Source organism: Lycorma delicatula, chromosome 6, assembly GCF_047948215.1.
Source record: "Lycorma delicatula isolate Av1 chromosome 6, ASM4794821v1, whole genome shotgun sequence".
Taxonomy (NCBI): Eukaryota; Metazoa; Arthropoda; class Insecta; order Hemiptera; family Fulgoridae; genus Lycorma; species Lycorma delicatula.
In genome coordinates, this window is record NC_134460.1 from 540,942 (window position 1) to 563,243 (window position 22,302).

At 31.1% G+C, this 22,302-nt stretch overlaps 1 protein-coding gene and 1 long non-coding RNA gene across 11 annotated transcripts in view; one reads left to right on the forward strand and one right to left on the reverse strand.

Annotated features, from left to right (window-relative positions):
* The first annotated feature begins 1,144 nt into the window (after positions 1-1,144).
* Positions 1,145-22,302, forward strand: part of LOC142326621 (uncharacterized) — a 74,617-nt gene continuing 53,459 nt past the window's right edge. For 5 of the 9 annotated variants that reach the window (XR_012756809.1, XR_012756810.1, XR_012756811.1 and 2 more), the window contains exons 1-2: positions 1,278-1,358; positions 7,135-7,261. Coding sequence is in view for 1 of the 9 variants with exons in the window: in XM_075369216.1 (XP_075225331.1) it covers positions 7,210-7,261 (52 nt within the window). In the remaining 8 variants the exon portion in view is untranslated. Of the gene's footprint in view, positions 1,451-7,134; positions 7,262-22,302 lie in introns of all 9 variants that reach the window. The other 4 variants (XM_075369212.1, XM_075369214.1, XR_012756813.1 and 1 more) reach the window with 2 other exon arrangements.
* Positions 5,352-22,302, reverse strand: part of LOC142326622 (uncharacterized) — a 32,314-nt gene continuing 15,363 nt past the window's right edge. For both annotated transcript variants that reach the window (XR_012756815.1, XR_012756814.1), the window contains 2 exons: positions 14,229-14,365; positions 5,352-5,667 (listed from right to left, as the gene is read on the reverse strand). This is a non-coding gene — a long non-coding RNA (uncharacterized LOC142326622). The remainder of the gene's footprint in view (positions 5,668-14,228; positions 14,366-22,302) is intronic.

The following is a 22,302-nucleotide window of genomic DNA, read 5'->3' on the forward strand; positions in this document are numbered from 1 at the left end:
ATTAAAAGAAAATTGAATAGAAAGTACAATACATCAAAATCAAAAATTTTGTATTATACCTGTCTAAAAGTGAGCTATATCATTATATGGTCAGTCAGTCTGGTCAGCTCCTTTTTTTTCTAAATATATCTTGGAGGGGACTTAATCTTGTAGATTCTCAGTTAGGGAAGTATTATGATAAATATGGAAATAGAATAGATAATGCAAGGTTAGTATTTCACTTCTACAGATAACTGCAATTAAATGTCTGGGAAAAATTAATTTTAGTCATTTTGTATTACTACATATTACTGAGTATATTGTATTCATTTATAACTTTAAGGCGTAACATAACTTTATGTAGCATGTCAAAATTAATCTCATTTTATTAATTCTAGCTGTAATAATTATACTAACAGGACATTATTAAAGTATGCTAGTATGTTAAATACATACTAGTATGTAGCTAGTAACTAGTAGTAGCTAGTATGTTAAATAAATACCAAAGAACAGTTTTCCCTCACATAATTATTATAAGAATAAAAAACTGGAATTTTCAGGAAAAAGCAAAGATCTTTGTTTAAAATACCTGACTTGCCATTAAATTATTTAACTTTTCATATGAGTAAGTAAAATTCAGCTTATATAATGTTCTTTTGATTTCTTTAATATTTTTTTTTTTTAATTGTAACTGAATTACTTAGTTGTTTTACAATATGTAAAAGGGTTTTAGAACTTTTGACATTGCCTTCACTTAACAAATTTGAAAAATTACATCTTTTAATTTAAAATATGTAATTTTTTAAATTAAGTTTCAATGAAAGCTTTTTAATGAGTTAGCATGCAATAAAAATTTACTTTAATTATTAGAAAATTAGAAGCATTTATAAAAAGTATAATTATAAAGACCCGAGATACATATGTATGTCTCTCATGATATAACATGTGTTATATCACGTTTTATAATGGCCAGTTTTTTTTTTTTTTAATTAAACACGATCATATAGGAAGGAAACTAAGCACAGTAAATTTTTAATTAAATTCAAAGATCTGGTTTTACGTGATCGTACAATGTCATGTACAAAATTCCTCATACGGATATGTTTAAATTTAGCGGTTCAAGCGAGGAAAATTTTGGGAAAAAGTAGGTTTTTAATACTGCAGCAGGGCAAAGTAAAGCAGCTTTTTTAAGCTCAAAAAAATGACTATAATTTATTTAAAGTATTGATTGTTTTGTGTATTATTAGAAGTATAAAATTTACTTTTTTTAATTTACAAAAGGCTAAAAGAAATATTGTGTAATAAGACTACAATATCATGTAGGCTGACAACCGCGTGACATCAGTTGTTGAAATTTCTGTAGATGAGTGAAGTGCGAGGTTAGTATTCCACTATTTAAGTGATGTTTATTTTTTAATGTCAATATTTTTTCGTTTTGCGTTACTTTTTTCCCAGTGTTAAAAATGCATAGGTATTGATGTAATTGTATTTTATTTCTATTTATATGAAATTGAATGTGTAATTGTGTAACTTGTAGGCTAGGTTTTAATGGATTTAATAAAAAATAATCCGTGTTAATTTCTTTTGATATAAGGAAAATTTTTTTTACTTTAAAATCTACTCTTTGAGGTTGGTGAAGGTATATTTTTTATACTTCATTCTGGCTACTTACGTGTTTGTTTCTTTTCTGTAGACATTAGGCTACCCATTTTGACATTTGGTGTCACAGTATCAAAAATACATCCGTTAATATAACCAGATAGTATGGTATAATTGTTTAACATATATTATTATCATTTTTCTTAGTAATTGTTTATTTCTATAACGAGCAATTTTCAGCAGTTGCATGCTGTGTTTTGTTATATCAAATAACAACGTATTAAACTCAATTTAACGATTTTATAGTTAAGTTCAGTTGAAACTTTTATGTTGTAATTGTGTTTTGTTTTTTAGAACGCCCTAAAATTTTTTATCCATTAATTTTTTTTTTACTTGTTTAATTTTATCTACTCCAAGAAAAACTATTATCATGTTACACTATTATATATTGCTAAACCATGCATGCATATTACTCATTGTAAATTATTAATAATTATTTGTAGATGCATTTACTTTTATAATACTTAAATTCAGTAATTGAATAATATGTGTTGTAAGCAGATTATTTTATTAACTTTGTTAGGCATTTTCAGACTACTTATAAATAAATCCTTGCACAGTTGTAATTGTTAGATAAGTACATGTTAAGTTGCTGTGAAGTCGTATATTGTGTACAGAATGTAAAGATATTTATTATGATTTTAGGTTATGTGTATTTTGGTTTGATGTAGATAGTGTTCTAAAAATGATGTATGATTCTAAAAATGCTTGTGAATTAGCAGATACTGATTTTGCTAGTAAAAGAGAGTACAACCAAATTCTCAATCATTGGCTTGTTTGTTATATTCCCAATCATTTGCTTGTCTTATGATACTGACTTAAAATGTAGACTTATACAAAGTACTTTGTTGTTTTGTTATTTCTAGAACCTTTGCTGCATTGGTGGTGTATGTATATATGTAAAAAAATAAATTTTAGTTTACGTACTGAATTTTTATTTTTTAAAAGTATTTTATGAATTTGTTTTCTTTGCTGTAAAGAGTCAGTGTGAGAAAAAGTAGTTTGTTAGTTGGATAGCTTCTGTTCAAAATTTTTATAGTTTCCACTTGATCAATTTTACTGTTGAAAGTTAAGTAATTTATCTTGATACTAACGTTGCTAAATGTGCTGTATATTTTCTTCCCCATTTATATGTTTGAATATACTGAACATTTATTTATTCATTCAGAACATTTACTCTATTGCATTAATTTTGTAACAAGAATTTCTCATTTTTTATAATGCAAATAGCTATACAATTATTTAATAATGCATATTATATGGCGATGGTTGTAGATCTTAATATGGCAACAGTATATCTAAATGAATGAAAAAGACAATGGAAATATATATTTTTTTCATTATTATATACATATTCTTGAAAATGGCTATGCAAATTTTAAGATTTGTTGCTTGTTTGACCACCTACCAAAACGTAAGGAATGCATGTACATAATACACAAAATTTCATATAAATATTGGTTCAGTTTTTTTCCAGTAATAGCTGCTAAAAGATTTAGTTGTCAGTTACAGATACAATTTGTGTATTTATGTGTAATTTCACTAGTTGTGGTAATAGAACTTGGTATTAAAATTGTTTATATTAAATTAAAAATTAGATTCCAAAGTTATATTATCAACAATTTTTACTTTTATTTTATAAAACTAAAAGTTCAGTTTTTTAAGGAAAAAAGTATTTATCAGCCAAGTGTACAAGTTATTTTCCTGGTATTATTTTAATAATTTGAAATGTATTAATAATTTTTAAAAAAATCTAGAGAGTATTTTATAGTGGAATGTTAATTTTATACATTTTAGATATCTTAATTTTTTTATCAATATAATTTATAGTAATTTGTGGTTAAATACTCATTTATTCATTCATTTGAAAATTCAGATTCAAACCAAAGAACACTTGTTTAACAGTTAATTTCATTCATATTACAACAGCATATTCATTTTTTGAAAATTTATGTATTCCAAAGATTGTTTATATTAATTGTGTAATAATTTTAGCATGTCAATTTTCAAATGAAGAGTTCGCAGATATTGATTCAGTTTTTTTTGTTTTTTTTAAATTAAAATTCCCAGACTGCAGCAAGTGAATATGAGCAAACATTTTTAAATAAAATAGTTCCTAATCATATAACATTTTATTAGCCTGAGCAAAAGAGTATTATTCTATTAATACAGCACGTTTATCAACTCAGCACTAGGAAAATTTCACTTAAAACAAGTATATATTGAGAGAGTACAAGTACACTGCAATGAGAGAAGTAATCATGGGGGATTACTTTCATGAAAGCAGTACTTTACAAAGCATATTTTAATTAAAGACTTGTAACATAATTTTTTTTCCTAAACAACTAACATTATTAATACAGTTTCATTTGATATTTTATGCATTTGTATGTTTTAAACCATTTTTGCATTTAACGAATTTTATTTATTCAAAATATAAAAAAAAAGAAGTTTTACGATAGATGTTTATTCAATTTCATAAAGTTTGCTTCATAATTATGGAGATATAGCTTTGAGGGTTAAATTTCAACATTTTTTAGTCAAATTACTGAGCTCCTACATTTTTATCATAATTAGATGTGCAGAATCTGTTTACATATAGTAGAAATTTGGAAAATAAATTTTGGCAGCTGAAACTGAAAAACAAAATGTTTTCAGAGCTATTTGTTTTAACTTGTATGAATGATTTTTGAATTTTGTCATTTACATGCGGGGCAGTGTTTTTCTTGTTTACAAGGTGTAATTAAAGTTTTTTCAATTTTGATTTTGTATAGTAATTTTCTGTCTTAGAGTTTTATACATGCTACTGCTCACTTTGCTTGCTCCAAAAAGTAATTTTAAAAAATCTGTCGCAATAGTATCCAGTTAGTATATTAATATACTAATATATTAAGTGTATTAATCCATATTTGTGCATGTATGTTTGGTGTCAATGCTTTACATTAAATATATTATCTGAATTTGAAGCTATCATTCTTTTAAAAAATCATTTTTAATCTTCATCGATATACTTTTACACAAAGCTATTAAAAATTTTCATAGATAATAATAATATAATATGATTCATTTAAATTCAGAAGTATGATTTTAGGTGTAAGTTGGTTTATTGACTTAAAATAAAAAAAAGTCAAGTGGTGGTATTAAAATGAATAAGTACTACAAATGTTAATATTTGAATGAAGCTAAGCGTGTGATAATATTTAGATATTCATTTCAGGAATACTAATGATATATGTTTATCATCTTTGAAGTTTAGTTTGTTGAATTACTAATTGCAATAATAGTAGAGTTTTATTCCCAATGCAGGTTTTTTTATTTACTTTACCCATAATTTATTCATATTTCCACATATAGGATCCTTACCTAAAATTAATAATAGTAAATAATGGAATTTAATAAAAAAATACAAAAATTAAAAACAGATTTAGTATCAGTTTTTAAAAATGTCAAATTTCACGGAGCTATTGATCTGTTCCTTTGTCATTAGTTAATGGTTGTGTTACTGATTTCATCATAAAACTGTTTAATCACTAATTTTGTTATAGGATTGGTCATTTATTATTGATAAAATTAATATAACATTTGATTATTGTGAACCGATTCAGTCTAATAAATACTGTAATTATTTAAGATTTATATGTATGGAAGTATGAAATAATATTTAATTAATTAATTCAAAAAAGTAAATACTTAAAACATTTTATTGACTGAAGATGCAAAGTACATTAGAAACTACTTTTGTTGCTGCTTAGGTGATTTCTAGTAGGCTCCTTCTTGTGGTTTACATTAATGTAATATAATGATTCATTATAATATTAGGGTCAAATTCTTTGAAGTTTAGTTTGCTGAAGTATTTCTCTCTTACAGCATTTTCCCTCAGCTTCCTTAAAGTCCATCTCCCTCACAGTAGAAGTTAGTGTAGTAGTTGTCTGAGGGATACGGTCTTATCTCATTCTTTCAAGTTTCAAGTTCTTCTTCTTCGACTGAATCAGGAAACCTCTACGCTGAATTAGGAAACTAAGCTTCTGACTAAAGATTACAACAAAAAATAACCGACTGTATAAATAAATGTGAAAATAATATATTAATTATTAGTTTTATTCAGTATGAAACAATATAGAAAAGTAGTATTTATGCCTCGGTGCTTTATCAACATTTAATGTAATCATTATGTTATAAAGCTTAATTTGAGTTTCATGTCTAGTTTTATTGCCAAAACATTTTTTGCTTCATGCATGTTGTGATAACTGCTTATCTTTTCTAATAACACCCACCATGTTCCTCTGTATCCTGTCAAATATATATTACTTATGCACTGTCTCTTTGTATAATTTAAGCTAGTTTAACATTTATATTTGTTTTTATATTAATTTGAACATCTTGTCAGCAAACTCAAAATCCTTATTCACGATAGAGTAAACAATGAATTAAATATCTGACAGTCATTAAATAATAACAGACAATGTTTGAATGAGAAACCTGTTTGACTATTTGAGCTGTATGTGTATGTATCAGTAACATTGTATGATCTGTGTTCTGCATCGAGTGGTTGATGGGGTCTGCATGTATTCTGTTCATTTTCAATACTTGTTTATTATTTGAAAGCATAAAATCAGCTGTTGTTTTTTGATGAATGATTGATTTGTACAGAATGAATTGTAAGAATAATTTGAGTTTTTAACATGAATAGACAAAATTTACAAATTTTTGAAACGAAGCGTATTCTAAATGCACATTAATGTTATCAAAAGAGATTAGAAATACAGTATGTAGAAAATAATTTTAAATGTGTATGGCGCCACTATGAAAGAAAATAGGACAGAAATACACTAGTATTGGTGAAATGGTAAGATTGTACATTATGTATTGCTATTTAAGAGGTGTGCTTGTTTGGGTAGTATGAAAAGTGCTTAACGAAGCTTACAAAGTTTCAAAATTACTTATGTATTTTGAATAGATTGTTCATTTTGATTGTAAGCATGAGAGATTTCAAGCCTGTTTGCTATTGTTATTAATCTTAGACTTATTTTACTGGTTTATCCCGTTTTGTATACATACATTTTTAGTATGTGTGGTTTAGCTATTATTTAAATGTAGGTTAGGTATGTTGTAGTTTTATTAAGATAGTTTTTTAAAATAGTAGTTGTTGCAGTAAAACCATAATATTTATAAGTTACCAGTACTGTTACAATTTTTGGTAAAAATTGCATAGAAATTCAACACTGTGGAACGTAGGGAATGAAATAAAGTTTTCCCATTGCTTCTTTATTCAACTAAATTTAATGTAGCATGTCTACATAATAAGCTCCACAAAATGAATAACATTCAGCCCTAAAAATAACAGAACAATGACATTTCGATTTAAAACAAAATGGTATTCCAATTAAACTGTGCCTGAATAGATCATAATATATTTGGTTGTACTTTTATTGTAAGAAATATATATTAATTATTGATATGTGTTTAGTTTAATTGGTTATACGTGGTTTCTTTCAGTATACTTTCCTTGTTAAGCAGTTGACTGGATATGAGAAATAGTTTATTAGGAGTATATATTCCTCTACTTGAATAATGTCTTCTGAGCCACATCCTGCGTCAGGATTTTATCAGCTTAGTATTACTAGTAAGTGTTATAATTCTTATTAGTCCATTTCTTAAATTGTTTTTGGTGAGATACTGTATCATTATCTTACCACAAATTAAATCGTTTTTGATGATTTAAAAAATTGTTTTTCAGTTTCAAATTAGATTAAATCTAATCTGAATTTTTAATGTTTTTATGTTTGGTGATTATTGTTTGTTAATTTATGTTTAAACTTTAATTACTAATGGTGAATGTAACTTACTAATACCCACCCTCTTCCAGATCTAAAATATATATTCTTTTTTATTAACTTCTTACATTATTTGTGCTTAAAAAAATTAAATTATTTCCCTTTTTTAATTTTTTTTTTTTATCAGCTAGTTTGTGATATATGAAAACGTTCTAATGTGTGGAACTTGCTCATCAATGAAAAGGCTTCAGTAGTTATTCCTACAAGGCAGAAAAAGTTTTTTTTTGTTTAGTAGTGTTTTGTGATAGCTAATAGTTTTACAGATTTGTATTTATTGTGAAAGCTGTGACATTTTATGATTCAGTAGCATTGATTGTAACTGTTGCCTCAACATATTGCAAGTCCAAGTACAGTTCAGCAGTTGGTCACATTCAGTCTCAGGCTGAACATATCTGTCCACCATTAATGTTGCCTGCATTGTGATGAAAGCATGAAAAAGAGACTTGTAAAGTTTACAATGATTTGGTGCTTTGTTTGCAGATGTGCTACTTTGTAAATTATGCAACAGTATAGTAATAAATTTGTCCTTTTAAATTGATATGGAGGCACCTTTTTAACTAAAGTATCCCAAAGTAGCATGCAGTGAATGTTGTAGGATCTAAAATCCATGGCTTATTCAAAATTTCCTAACTTATTGATGTTGATCAACACATTATGTTTTGTGATCTTGCAATCTGTAAAAAATAGATACAAATTTCTGATAGACTGCTCAGTGGATAGATGTAGTATGATAAATGTAATAAATGTGATAATCATAGTAACTGCCAACAGGAATCCATTGCTTGTAAAAAAAAGTAGTATGGGGTAAGGTTCTGGAGAGCCCCAACCACCATGCATACAGGAATCTGAACCCTCTGGAAACCCTTCATTAAAGATCAGATCCTAGCAAAAAAATATGCCCATAAACATAAACTCATTACTGAAAACTGGGAAACTAAAAAATCTAATTGATTTTAACAACACCGCTTAAAGAAACAAAGTATTTGGATAATGACAATTTCGAATCTGAGAATTTAGGATCTATATAAAGGTAAACGGTAAGTTGATGAAGAACATACCTTACTTAGAAATGGCTTCTCTGGTAAACTGTACAATCAAATTCAGTCGTAGACTTTAAATTGCCATCAGAAAGACTCTCTGTTCTGACTCTAAAGTGTGCTAACGAGACATACACAATTCATCAATGCACACAGTCCTATAAATGAGAACAATTGGAGCAATGTACCAGAAGTGGAAGAATTTTGGAACTTGTTAGAAGCGGAAATGGAACAGGTCCCCCGAACAGTATTAAGATTCTCGTAAGTGATTTCAATGCACTAATTGTAACAGATGGACGAAAAGAGAAAGAAATATGCAGTTATACGCACATAAAAGAACCAATAAAAATAGTAAAACACTAATCTCTTTATGCCAGTGTGAAGATCTCAAAATTATGACAACATATTTTAAATGATTTCCTAGGAAGATGAAAATGTGGTGGTCTCTGTGTGAAAGGCTTTCTGAATTCCAAATAGATCATTTAGCCATCATGAAAAGGAGCATCATTATCTCATCACAATCAAAACAAGGTTTTTACTCCCAACATAAGAGAAAGGTGACGTGAGGCAGAATCCAAAGAATAAATTGTTACCACATATATGCCTAATTATAATCGGCGGGTGAACACTGTAGCAATGATGTGAGCTCACAGTAAACGTACGTGCTGATACAAGCATCACTCCTACCTGCAGTTCTCCCACCATAGCGGCACTGCAGCCCTAGTGAGTCATCGTCGACCACCACCTGGAGAAGACCAAGTAGAAGATGGAAGAAGACAGAAGTTCCCTGGCCGCTTCAACGTGGGACCTCCCGGCAGACGCAAACATCCGTGCTGGAGCAGCAGGCCTGGCCAGCCCACCAAGGGAGCCGCTGGACGTGGACTCTGCCTTCCCACTCCAGCTCCAGCTCGCCGGGCTTCAATCGCCCTGGCTGGCAGAATAAGCAGCAGGAGCTGACCTGGCATGGAATCAATCGGGAAGAACCGCCTTGGCCATGCCAGCAAAGGACGACCGACACCGACCCAACACTGCATGGCTCTGGGGGCCCACATTGTAGTGGGACCCAACTGCCACTGAGGGAAAGCCCGGTCGGACTTCAATGAATGAGCTACAACCCCTTGACTTCACCGGAGACCAGCTTCTAGACCCAACAGCTCTCTCAGAGCTAACCCAAAAAACGGCCCTTTTCAGAGCCACCACAAGGTGGATTTATGAGCCGTTGAAGCCATTTGACGATAACAGCCCTTTTCAGGACTACCATAAGGTTAGCAACTACAACAAGCTATCGAAGTCAATAAATGACAAAAATGGCCACCATAAGGTTAGTAAGTACCACGTGCCATTGAAGCCGTGACAAGATAATCAGAAATTATATGATAACAGAGAGGAATTCCATGAACAATTTGAGAACCTTAAAACACAAATCTGGCAAGAAATTATGTTAAAATGTGTTGAAGCAGCACAAGCTGTAGCATATTCATTGAAGAAGAAGAAGAAACATATTTGGTGGAATAAGCTTTGTGATGATGCTGTAGCAGAAAGATTATGTCTGAGGAAATATTGGTGTGCAAATAAAACTGAAGTAAACCTTGAGAACCTCCAGCAGCAAAGGAAAGCAACTTGCAAAATGTTAAGAACAGTGTTAAAGGATTTTGAGATGGTACTTTTAGACAAGATAAACAAAGAGTTTCAAAAGAATAACATAAAAAATATTACAAATTATTTAAGCAATAGTTGACAAAATACACACCTCCAAGTCTTTGCTTTTGCAGGGAGAATGGGGAACTTATGACCAACCAACAATAGGAAAAATTATGAAATTTGGCAAAATATTTTGAGGGCTTGCTCAGTTGTAAGGAAACAAAGGAGTGATTCGCAGAAATATTATTAGAACATCAACACCTGAACTCTGTGTCACTGATTCTAGGAGAAATTAAGCAGAGTATTAAACATCTGAAAAATAAATAAAATAAAGCTTGTGGAGAAGATTCTCATGGCTGAAATGGAAGAATGTAGATAAAAATACTGATCGCACATTTAAAAAGATTATCATGGGAATATGGGAGGAGGAATTACCAGAGGAATAGAAGGTTGCTTTAATTCATGTTGGTAACTATCATGGAATTTCACTGTTAACTTTTACATACAAGATCCTCTCAAAAGCCTTACTCACTAGACTTGAAAAACAAATGGACCTTTGCTTAGGAAATTTCAATGGGGTTTAGGAAAAGTAGGTATCTTCTACCAAACAAATTTTTAACCTGAAATCTGTAATCAGAAGATATAATGTTACAGGAAAAAATATAGTGATGGTCTTTATGGATTTTATGAAGGCATGTGATCACATTGGCAAAAAATAATTGTTACAACATATTCAGAGAATCTGATTCAGATGAGTAATCATTGAACCGTGTAAGGCTAACACTGACGGGAACAATATCAAAAATTAAGTTCAAAGGAGAAATCTTGCGGTCATTTAGCATTCAGACAGATATAAGGCAAGGAGATGACCTACCCCTACTTCTTTTCAGTGTGGTTTTGGAAAGGGCCATTAGGGAATGGAGGAAAATCTGCAAGAAAAGAAAATTAGAAAAGTTGAGATCAGGATATGCTAAAGAAAATCTGAACATAGATTGTATCACATTTGCCTTCCAGTTGTAAAGAAAAAACAGCGGAGGAACTATTGAACACATCATGATGAAGATAGCTGAAAAGGTCTAAGGATATCAATCGTACATGACAGAGTACATGACCAACAATAGGCATTCACCAAATTGAATTACCAAGGTTTGGAAGAATTAGGAAGACTGAGAAATTCAACTAATTTGGAGAAATAATACAATCAAATGGGTTAGATAGAGAGGCAATTAAGGCTAGAGTAAATAAACTGCAGAAGACTTACGCCTTTAAAAAAAATTTATACAATAAAAAAGAGGATATTGAGGATGGGAAAGATTTGACTTTACGCTATAGTAGTAGTTAGGTTTGCAGTACTGTATACTACAGAGTGTGTAACTCTAAACTGAGGAGAGATTAATAAATTGGAAGTACTTAGACAGGTAATTGGACCGTAGAAAACTGATGAGTGTTGGAGGTTATGGAAGAATAAACAACTACCTCCATGTATACAGACTCACAGATGCCATTTGAAAAAGAAGATTGGCCTTCTGTGTGCACTTGGCTAGAATGGATGAAAACAGGTTGACAAAGAGGATTTTTGAGAAGAGTGATAGAGCGAAAACAAACAGTAAGTGCCTTCACACAGGTGAAAGAAGATCTCATGATTACAGGGATAACCAATGTAAGGGACAGAGATACATTTACGAAGAAAATCCAAATTGGTGAATGTTCTCAGAAAGGAACCAGAGAGTGCAGCAGTAAAGAGATGGTTGCAAGAAAGGAAGGAACAATATAGTTTGAAAATGAAGAATACTTGGAAGAGAAGGAAATCATCCTGACATTAACTATTAAACATGGTCCTACAGTGGCAGGTGACAAGAAAAAAAAACTAAAAAAATTAATCTCTGTCATTTATTTGTCAAGCTAAATCATTCATTATATGGAATTATTATTTATTTTTTTAAAATATTGCTTAAGTCAGTGTTTCTCAACCTGTGCTGCCCCCCCCCCCCCATGGGTATGATGACACTAAATCAGGGGTGCAGCATATCGAAAAGGAAATATTAAAAAATTTATTAATTTACTGAAATAAAAGCAAGCAAAACAAAATACATTCTGACATAATAAATAATAAGTACACATTTACACTATTAATAGGATAAATCAAATAAATTTACACTATAATACATATGTACACTATAAATAGGATTGTATCAGCACTCCACAATGTATTAATAACTAACTTATCAATACTTAATTAAAAACAAGTTTAATAATTATTAGTGACTCCCGTGGGCCTGTCTTGCAGAGCAAAGTTTTTCGAAGGAAGGTTTAATATTAGAAATAGACATTCCTGAGTTCTTTTTCTATATTTAGCCGAGCACTATATTTTTTCTTCAAAGCAGCCACTGCAGAAAATCCATCCCTCATCATCCACCCTTGCCTAAAATCCCAAGAGTGATTTATTACTAAATTGTGTTTTGATTTTCCCACTTGCTGTGAAGTCTATGAAGATTTCTTCTTTGGCAGTTGAGAGCCCTGCAGGAGTATTTTAAAATGGATCCCTAGCCCGCTCATAACTTGCTACCAAGTTGTGTCAGCAAGAAAATACTTTTTAAAATTCTTTGCCAGCATGGCTAAATGACTTTAAAAGGTTATAAAAACTATTTTCACCTGTTATTCTTCAGCCTTGTAAGTTTTAACACATTGATCCACATTTGCAAACATTTCTAGGTTTTTTGCTTTAAATTTCTGTTCCACAATTCCAATTTTTTTATAAAAAAAAACATTCTTAATCACTGTTATCCAACATGTGTGTATTTGTCCCTTGAATATGTCGACCAAGTAGCTCAATTCCATCACAACTAAACCATCTCGAAACCTCTCCGCTTCTGGTCGGTTTTCCTCTTCTAGAAAAATGACAATTTCATCTCTTTAATTCAGAAACACATAGCAAAAATTTCCCAATTGATAATCATCTTACCTCACAACAAAATAGTAATGCTGAATGTACTGCACTCATGAAAAGATTTTTGATTTTAGGGGTCTTAATTTTATAACTGCCATTACAACACAATACAACTGTCATTAACACAATATTCATACCAGGACTCATTTCTTTGGAAGCCAGAGCTTCTTCTCTGGACACATGCAATGTGTCCAGAAACACTGTGGAGATTCTTCTTTCACAACTGCTTGTATACTTTGTAATCTTCCAGACATTGAACAAGCATTATCGGTGCTATTATATTCCGACACAATTTTTCCACTCTGTGTTTGCCTCATTTACAAAATCATTTAAGATAGCAAATGTTGCTTTGAGTACTGATGGTTTGGAGAAAAGTAGTTCTTCTACTGCTGACATACCATCACAAAAATCAAACACAGACAATGAAATAATTATCTTTACTGATATCTGTTGCCTCAATAAGCTGAATTGAAAACAATTTGTCATGAAACTTCAAGAAAAGCTGATGCTGTACATATTTAGTTATATCACCAATTTGATAGAGGCATGGACTGCAATTTTTTGGCAAAATTATTGCCAAAAATACTTTGCAGCCGGCAAAATAAGCTCTTCACCAGTGATGTGAGGTTTTTTACATCTGGCTACTTTATATGAAACTTTGTAAGAGGCAAGTAAAGCTTTTTCATTCTCAAAGTTTTTTTTTAAAAATGATGTTTTTTTCATATGATATTAATTTTAATTTGAAGAATTCTCAGGTTTTCTTAACGTACTCATTATGAAGCGTTTTCAAATGTTGTTTAAGTTTATTAGGATTCATGCTGTCTGCTGCCATAATTTTTGAGCAAAGAACACACAGGGGCGTTTCTTCTTCATTTACTTTAGTACTGGTAAACCCAAAATTTAAGTATTCTTGATTTTATTTTTGGAACTACACTCGTCTGTACCCTTGATGCTTCATTATTGTCTATTGTTATTACTTAAAAATTTATCCATTATTATTACTTAAAAATTTAACCATGAGTCTGTATAAATCACTACCATGAATATTTAATACTGTGAATTGCAATTAACATGCAAATTACAACATACGTATTCACAACAGATTTGACAACAAGAGAAGGATCGACTCACCTGAGGCTGGCTGGAATTGAATAAGGTGCAGCATTTATACAAGTTTGTGCAGACGTTCCGGAATGTCCAAGATAAATCAGAACTTCTCAGAGAGCAACAGAAAGGTCTTCGATTCTGATTTTGTCAGTGCAGCAAATCTGTATTGCCAAATATCAATAAACTTACTTTTTTTGATAATTCGTAAGGTTTATAGTCATAGTAATTTGCAGTCATAGTGTAGCTTTAGTGTCAATATTCAAAATAGATTATTACTGTATACATTGTTATTGTATGAGAGAGGGGACACAATGAAAATTGAGTTGCAAATACTGAAAGGTTGAGAAACGCTGGAAGTTGTGTAATCTAGTGTCTTCACTTCCTATCTATGAAGTTTATTATTGTACATGTCTTATATGTTAATATAGTTTAATATGTTAATGCAATTAATGTGTTAATTTCTTAAAATACAGTTTAAATATGTTAAAATGTAAAGCAGTGTTTTATTTGTTAATACAGTATAATTACCCTGGAATTAGGTAGTGCCTGAATGTTATGAAGTAGTTTTCAATGATTATGTTATTGTGTATTAAACTTTAGTGCAAGAATTGGAAAAGAGTTTACCTAACTAACTTGCAGATGGGTTGCAAGTTAGTAATTATTATTTTGTTAGTGGTATATTTTATAAAAAAAAATATTTTCTTAAATGAATTTTTTGTTTTAAATATTTTTGATTGTAATCTTTAAATTTTAATAAATAGTTTTTTAATAATTATTAATTGTATTATCATACCATCGGACCATGTTTGATAAAATAATAGTTATTTTTAAATGTATTTCTGTAATGTATTTAAACTGCTATAATAACATTTTCTGGACGAAATGATTCCGGAACCGATTTAAACTTTCTCCATACTTAAAATCTCAATTAAAAAAATCGGTTTGCGCCTCCACGTTGGTTCGTCTGGATAACCAGTTAGAAACATGGATATTTCTACTGGTGAACTAAATCAGAATCACCTCTCTGGATCACATCCAGAGTTGTAACTCGGGAATTTATTCCCACCCAAGACTGACTTGCCTTTGAAAGTCAAATATGGAAGGTCTTTTAAGAAAAAATCCACCGTCTGGTAAATACCAGAGAAGGCTGCACTCGGACCCGGTGTCCGGTGGGCAGCTGCTTAAAAGATAACAATGAATCGGAGCGTTTGGAAACGCCCAAAAACAACACAACTTCAAAATTGAGGATAAGACACAAGCAAATAAACTACATTGCCACTCACAACATTAATTCTCTAACTCAACCCGGCAAACTAAAAACTCTAACAGACATAATGGACAAACAAAATATCCTAATCGCAGGACTTCAAGAAATGAGAAACACCGATCGAGAGCCGTTTGAATCTCAGGGTTACAGAATTTACAAAGGAATCCCCGGGAAACGTGTGATGAAGAATTGCCCACAGTTCGGAACAGGATTTGCAATCAATCTTAAAATAATTGACTCGGTCGTAAAATTTAAGTCTTACTCCCCCAGGATTTCAACCTTAACCCTAAAATCAGCCGATAAATTCTACACCATAATAAATGTCCATGCTCCCACCAATGACAAAAACAATCTTAAAAAAGATAGAGAAGAGATGGACAAATTCTGGGAACTTCTTGACCAAACTGCAAACAACATAAATAAGACCCACACGAAGATTTTAATAGGGGACTTTAATGCCCAACTTGGTAAAGAACGAAGATATCGTGATATTATCGGAAAATGGCCTGCCCAAAAGAAAACTAACAAGAACGGCCAAAGACTTGTCGAATTTTGCAGAAACCATAATATGATCTCAAAATCCACCTATTTTATGAGAAAACCAAACAAATTGAAGACTTGGAAACACCCAGATTGGAAAAAAGGAGAATGGCAACTGGATCATGTTTGCATGGACCGGAATTATCACAAGGAGATTTATAATGTAAAAGTCTTGAGAGGAACAGATACTGGATCGGACCGTTACTTAATTAAAGTTAAAATAAAATTCACCCCGCATAAAAAGAAAAAATCCCAACCTAAAAACAAAAGAGCTTATGATCCACATAAATTAATAAACAATGCCATCTTTGAAGAAACAACAAAAAAAATCAAATTAACTAATAATTTAAAAGAACTGACATCCCAACTGAAAGAAATAGCTGAAGAACTAGCCCCTATAAACCCAAGAAAAAAACACCAATGGTGGAATGAAGAATGTGACAAAGCAGTCAAAGACCGACACCGGGCTTGGATCAACCACCAAACCCAGAAAACTGAAGAATCTAACCATGAATTCACCAAACAAAGGAAAATTATAAGAGGAACCAAACGACAAGCTCAAAAAACTTGATTCAGCAAATAGAAGAAAGTTCCAAGAAAACTAATTTCCGAGACTATTATAAAATTTTTGGTCAGGCTCTTCAAAGATATGAACCACCCACCCTTATGATGAGAGGAAAAAAAGGAAATATGGCCCACACCAATAAAGAAAATGCTGAAATTTTGGCAGAAACCTTCAATAGACTCTCAACTGTGACGACCCCCCAGAGCTTTTTGAGATTGACACTGAAACTCCAGTTAAAACTTCACCGGTAAATATCAACCCGCCAACAAATCAACAAGTTCTCGCAGCCTTAAATGAAATAAAAAACTACAAAGCAAGCGGAGAAGACCAGCTTTTCGCAGAACTCTGGAAACACTCATCAGTTTATTCAGTCAAAACTTCCCTACATCTATGCCTCGTGAAAATATGGAACGAAGAAAAACTTCCAGAACACTGGACCACAGCCCTCATCCATCCATTACATAAAAAAGGGGATAAAACTAATCCTGAAAACTACAGAGGCATATCTCTCCTGGATTGCACATACAAAATACTGTCGAGAATCATATACAACCGATGCAAAGACCAACTTGAACTGGAACTTGGGGAATACCAAGGGGGATTTAGGCCATGGAGAGGTTGCCCGGAGCAAATAATATCCCTAAAACTTATGATGGACTTATATAAAAGACGGAAAAAACAACTAATAATCACCTTCGTCGACTTTAAAAGGGCCTATGATTGTATACACCGACCATCCATGCTGAATATTCTGAGAAACCTGGGCCTTCACCCTAAACTCGTAAACATGATAAAATTAACTTTAACCAATACCCAGTCCAGAGTGAAATTCAGAGGTGAACTCTCTCAACCCTTCTACATAAAAACTGGATCGAGGCAAGGAGACGGCCTCTCACCACTCCTTTTTAACTGCGCCCTCGAATTTGTCATGAGAAAATGGTATGAAATAAATCCCAAAAATATAAAAATGGGTACTAAGAAAAACTCCATCACACTAAATCGCCTAGGATTTGCAGATGACCTTGCTCTTTTAGCAAATAATATTCAAGAAGCCAAAACACAAATCATGAGCCTTCAAAACCTAGCACAAAAGATAGGGCTTCATATCTCTTTCGAAAAAACTGAACTAATGGCCATAGATCCTCTGGTAATAGAGCGCATTATGGTAAACGATCAGAAATTTAAAATAGTAAAACAATTTAAATATCATGGGGAAATAATAACTTATAATTTAAATGAAAAAGTGACATGGCAAAACAGGACAAATAAAATGATTAAATCCCAAAAATTAACTTGGTCAACATATAACAAAAAATGCCTTTCTGCTAAAACAAAACTTAAACATTATAAAACTGTAGTACAGCCAGAAGTCACCTACGGAAGCGAGACCCTTTTCAAAATCACTCAGAAAAACCGAATTGAAAAAATTCTGAAAATAGAGAGGAGAATTGTCAGAACGTGTATCGATAAAAAACACCAAAAAGAAGGCCGATGGTGGATTGTGCCAAATGAGGTGGTGTGTCGAGAAATAGAGCCTGTTACTGATACTATGCGGAAAAAAAGAATCTCTTTCTTCGGTCATCTCATAAGGACACCGGAAACAAGACCGTCAAGAAATATCATTGAAAAGCTCTGGTTCCAAAAGCTAGAAGTAGGATGGATCAAAGAAATTAGAGAAGATATGAAAGAATTGGGAATTTCCCTGACCGACCTACAGAATAAAACTGGAAAAATTACAAAGCTAAAAGATAAAAGCATTAGATTTAAACAAAAGACAGACAAACGACAAAATACAACGAAGAGGGTGTTTACGGATGAAGAAAAGAAAGCAAGATCTGAACGGATGAAGAAATACTGGGCAGCTCGAAAGAGTAAAATAACACGCTTTTCTCAGAAAAGATCCAACTAAAATTGACTAAGTGGTCCCATGTTGGCCGTAAAAGCATAATAATAATAATAAATTAATCATTTGCAATACGTAGTGTGCATAATATTTTGTTTTTTATTTATTTATTTTTTACAGTTAATTATTTTTCATGCACTTTTATTTCACTAAGTAAAAGTTTTCTGTTTTTCCTTTCCTTTATCATTATTTTTCCAAATTTCATATTTTTCACGATAGAGCAAGTCACCTATGATAGAGAGAGAAGAATGTGTGTCAAAATGAGGCTCAGTGTTCTCCTATTTACTCTTCTGTTTATATTCTTATGTAAGAAATTTTGAGGATATCATTGTAAAAGAATTATATCTAGCATGCTGATTGTACTGTTAACTTCCTTTTTTTAAGTAAGCTTTTTGTGTTATTTTATTTTTTCCAGTGTTAACTTTTTTTGTGTTATTTATATTTAGAAAAGTTATAAAACTATTGTAGAGAAAATGTAACTTTTTTTATTTGTTAAAAACAATCATTAGAGTTGCTAAGTCATTCCTCAGTAGACATTATTCAAATATATTAATACAAACACTTGATCAGATAGTGTTGATATTGAAATATTTCTGTTTAATTTGGACTTTTTAACGTCTCCATTGTTTTCCTTTCAAGATTTAGAATAATTTAAAATTAACCAATAACTTTAGGGTTTATTTAGATTTGCACATTATTTAAATAACCCCTCAGGATTTATTTAAGTTCTTAAAATTCTGGAGTATTAAAAGATTGACATTGTATGTGTTCTTTAATGTAGTTACATAGCTTCAATTTGAATATTCTAAAAATATAAAAAATTTAACTTCTTCTTAATCTGTTTTGATTCAGTTATAATTATTTTATATTCTTATGATACATTTTTAAATGTTTAAACTAGATAAAAATATTTTTATTAAATAACCTGATTTTATAACAAATATAATGTAAAATACTAGGGGCGTTCAGGTCGATCTCGGATTATTAATTTGTAATAAATGTGTAGTAACTATCACTTATGATAGTAAAAAATATTTTTATTTCTCATTGTAATTTGCTGCTACATTTATCCCAGCGTTTCACTAGTGCATGGATACCCGCAGTGTAGAAAGATTTGTTGTTACTTCAAAAACCAAAATAGGACTGACTGTTTCACCTCATAATTGCTGTTGAAATGTTGGCCTCCCAGGAACGATTTCAAGGGCTCGAACAGGTGAAATTGTTAGAGAAAGATCGTTAGAGATGCATCTTTGTGCATCTCATACAAGGAGAAAAAAACAGTCGGTCATAATTTAACTCATTAAAAATACTGATAAAAGAATTAGTTGTTGTCTAATAATTTCTGAACTTCAAAAAAATTTTGAAAAGAACTGTCAGATCATGACAGACAAGTTGGGTTTCTGTAGGTCTGTGCAAGGTGGATGTCAAAACAATTGAGTAAGTTCATAAAACTCAAAGCATAGTCGGTATTTTCACATTCCCTAACTACTAACAGGGTGATGAACATCTCAAGAAACTTGTGACTGAGGATTGGAGATGGCTCAAATTCATTTAATACATTTACAAAGGAAAAATACAAAAAGTGAATGCATATTTCATCTATCTCGCAATCAAAACAAAGAACCTCAAGGAGGCACTATCGAACCAATTAGTGTAGTGACTGCAATTTTGCTGTCAATACATGGAACCTGTAATTACACAATATAAGAAGGTTATTGTGAAATATTGAAGGAGCTTTGGAAATCATTCCAAAACTAACAGCATAATGAAAGATGTTATTCTGCATGAAATTTGCAGTTCTGTGCTGCATGTAACTCAGACTTTATTCAGCGGTTCACAAAGGAGATAGGAGGAAACGTATATTTGGCACCTAGTGACATTATTTGACCATTTAAAACTTGTTACGACCTCATGATTGAGGTTTGACAGATATAACAGATCTCAAATGTCAAGGTAGCCTGAGAGTAGAGATCTTCAACAAGGGTTTGTAAAAGCTGGTGCAACGGTACATTAAGTTTTAATGCGAGTAATAACCACATGGAAAAGTATTGTAGGTTATCTATGTGTATAGTAAAATGTTTTTCTTTTTTTAAGTACTGAAGCATTATCCCATCATACCTTAGATACACTGAAGCTGTCTGATCACTTAGGTTCCTCCCTACTTATAGCTAACAGTTATACTAATAGCCTTTCTCCTTCTGGGGATGTACCATATTGTATGAATCTACAGGGAAAGGAATTTCAAATTGTGGTTTTAAAATTTATAAAAGCATTCCAACAGTGCAGGTAAATATATCAAACAAAACACTCTTTATAACCAGCCTTGTTGTTGAAGTTTATAGTGTTTGAAAGGTAGGTAAATTTTTTGTTGAGTAGTAATGTAGGTAGTTTTATAAATGTTTTTGATTAAATACTTAACTGGTGTAAAAGTTTCTCCTTTCAGGAAAAGTCATTAACTTTTTCAAGTGAATTTTGTCTCACTTTGATATCATGTAATATAAACTACTGAATTGTGAAACTTTTGAAAATTGGTGGTTTTAAAGAATGTCCTTTGGAAATTTATAAAATCAATCTTTTTTATGCCAGTAATTTGTTGATTTTAAATCATAGTATTGTTAGTTTATTAAATAGATTGATAACAAATATTATTGCGGAAAATTTGTTGTTCTTCATTTTCATGATTCAGAACAAACACTGTTTATGATAACTGTAGGTATGACAATAAATTTGAAATTCATGAAATGGGATATTTCCTATAGCGTTATATCATTGTTTAGTAGAAAACCATTTTTTTCTGATTCTTGAGTCTTAATATTAATGACCATTAGGTTGCTAGTCGGTAACTAAAAACCAATATGTTTCAAATTATCCTAATAAACACATTTTGTTATTTTTATTACATAATTAGGAAAATCCATATTTAAATTAAAAAAAATAAGTTAAATTTTAAGTGCAAAAAGATGGGTTGGATACTAGGAATTCAGAAATTTTATTAAATAATAATAATGTAAATAGAATAATTTTAAAACTCTTTTGGATTAAAGGATTTAGATACAGTTGTAAGAATTGCCAGCAACATTAATCTTGACAATAAACATTGTTTTAAAACAAAGTTGAGAGATACATTGCTGATTCAAATAACAAAGAGGTTTGCTACATTATTGTTTTACAACAAGCACTGATATTCACCAAAATTTTCTTGTACACCTATTGTACTAGATAAGACAGGTTAACACAGTTTAGATTGACAAACCATTTGGCCCTAAATCTGTTACATAATAATAAACAAAAAGACTGAAGTATAATCATGTTTGTCAGAAACATGATGCTTGTATTTTTTTAACTTATATTTAATTATCTTTTTTATGTTGATTGAAGTTATAGTTTTTTTGATTTAGGTTTGTAGCGGCGGGGGCTGCCTCATTCATGTTATTTTATTTCATTCCACTTTACTGAAAACTTGTCTTTACTGGTTGTAAAATATGCTTTAAAAAAATTAAATAGGAGAGTACTGGGGTTAGCATCCATTTGCAGACTGCAGGTGAAGAACTTTTAATGTGCTGGTGAGAGTTGGTAGGCAGTTAGGATGGTGCATCTTCATGACAGTAGACAGATAATTTATAGCATTAAAAAGATCTTGACATTGGTAGTCTGATTCATGAGACTAATTTAGATATGAATATAAATAAATTATAGAGAATATTTCAGTCCTTTCATTGTACTTTTGTAAGCCAGTACTTGAAAGTTTCCCTTGGCCTACCTATTGAATCTTTCTGTGTGTATATATATATATATATATATATATATATATATAATTGATTTC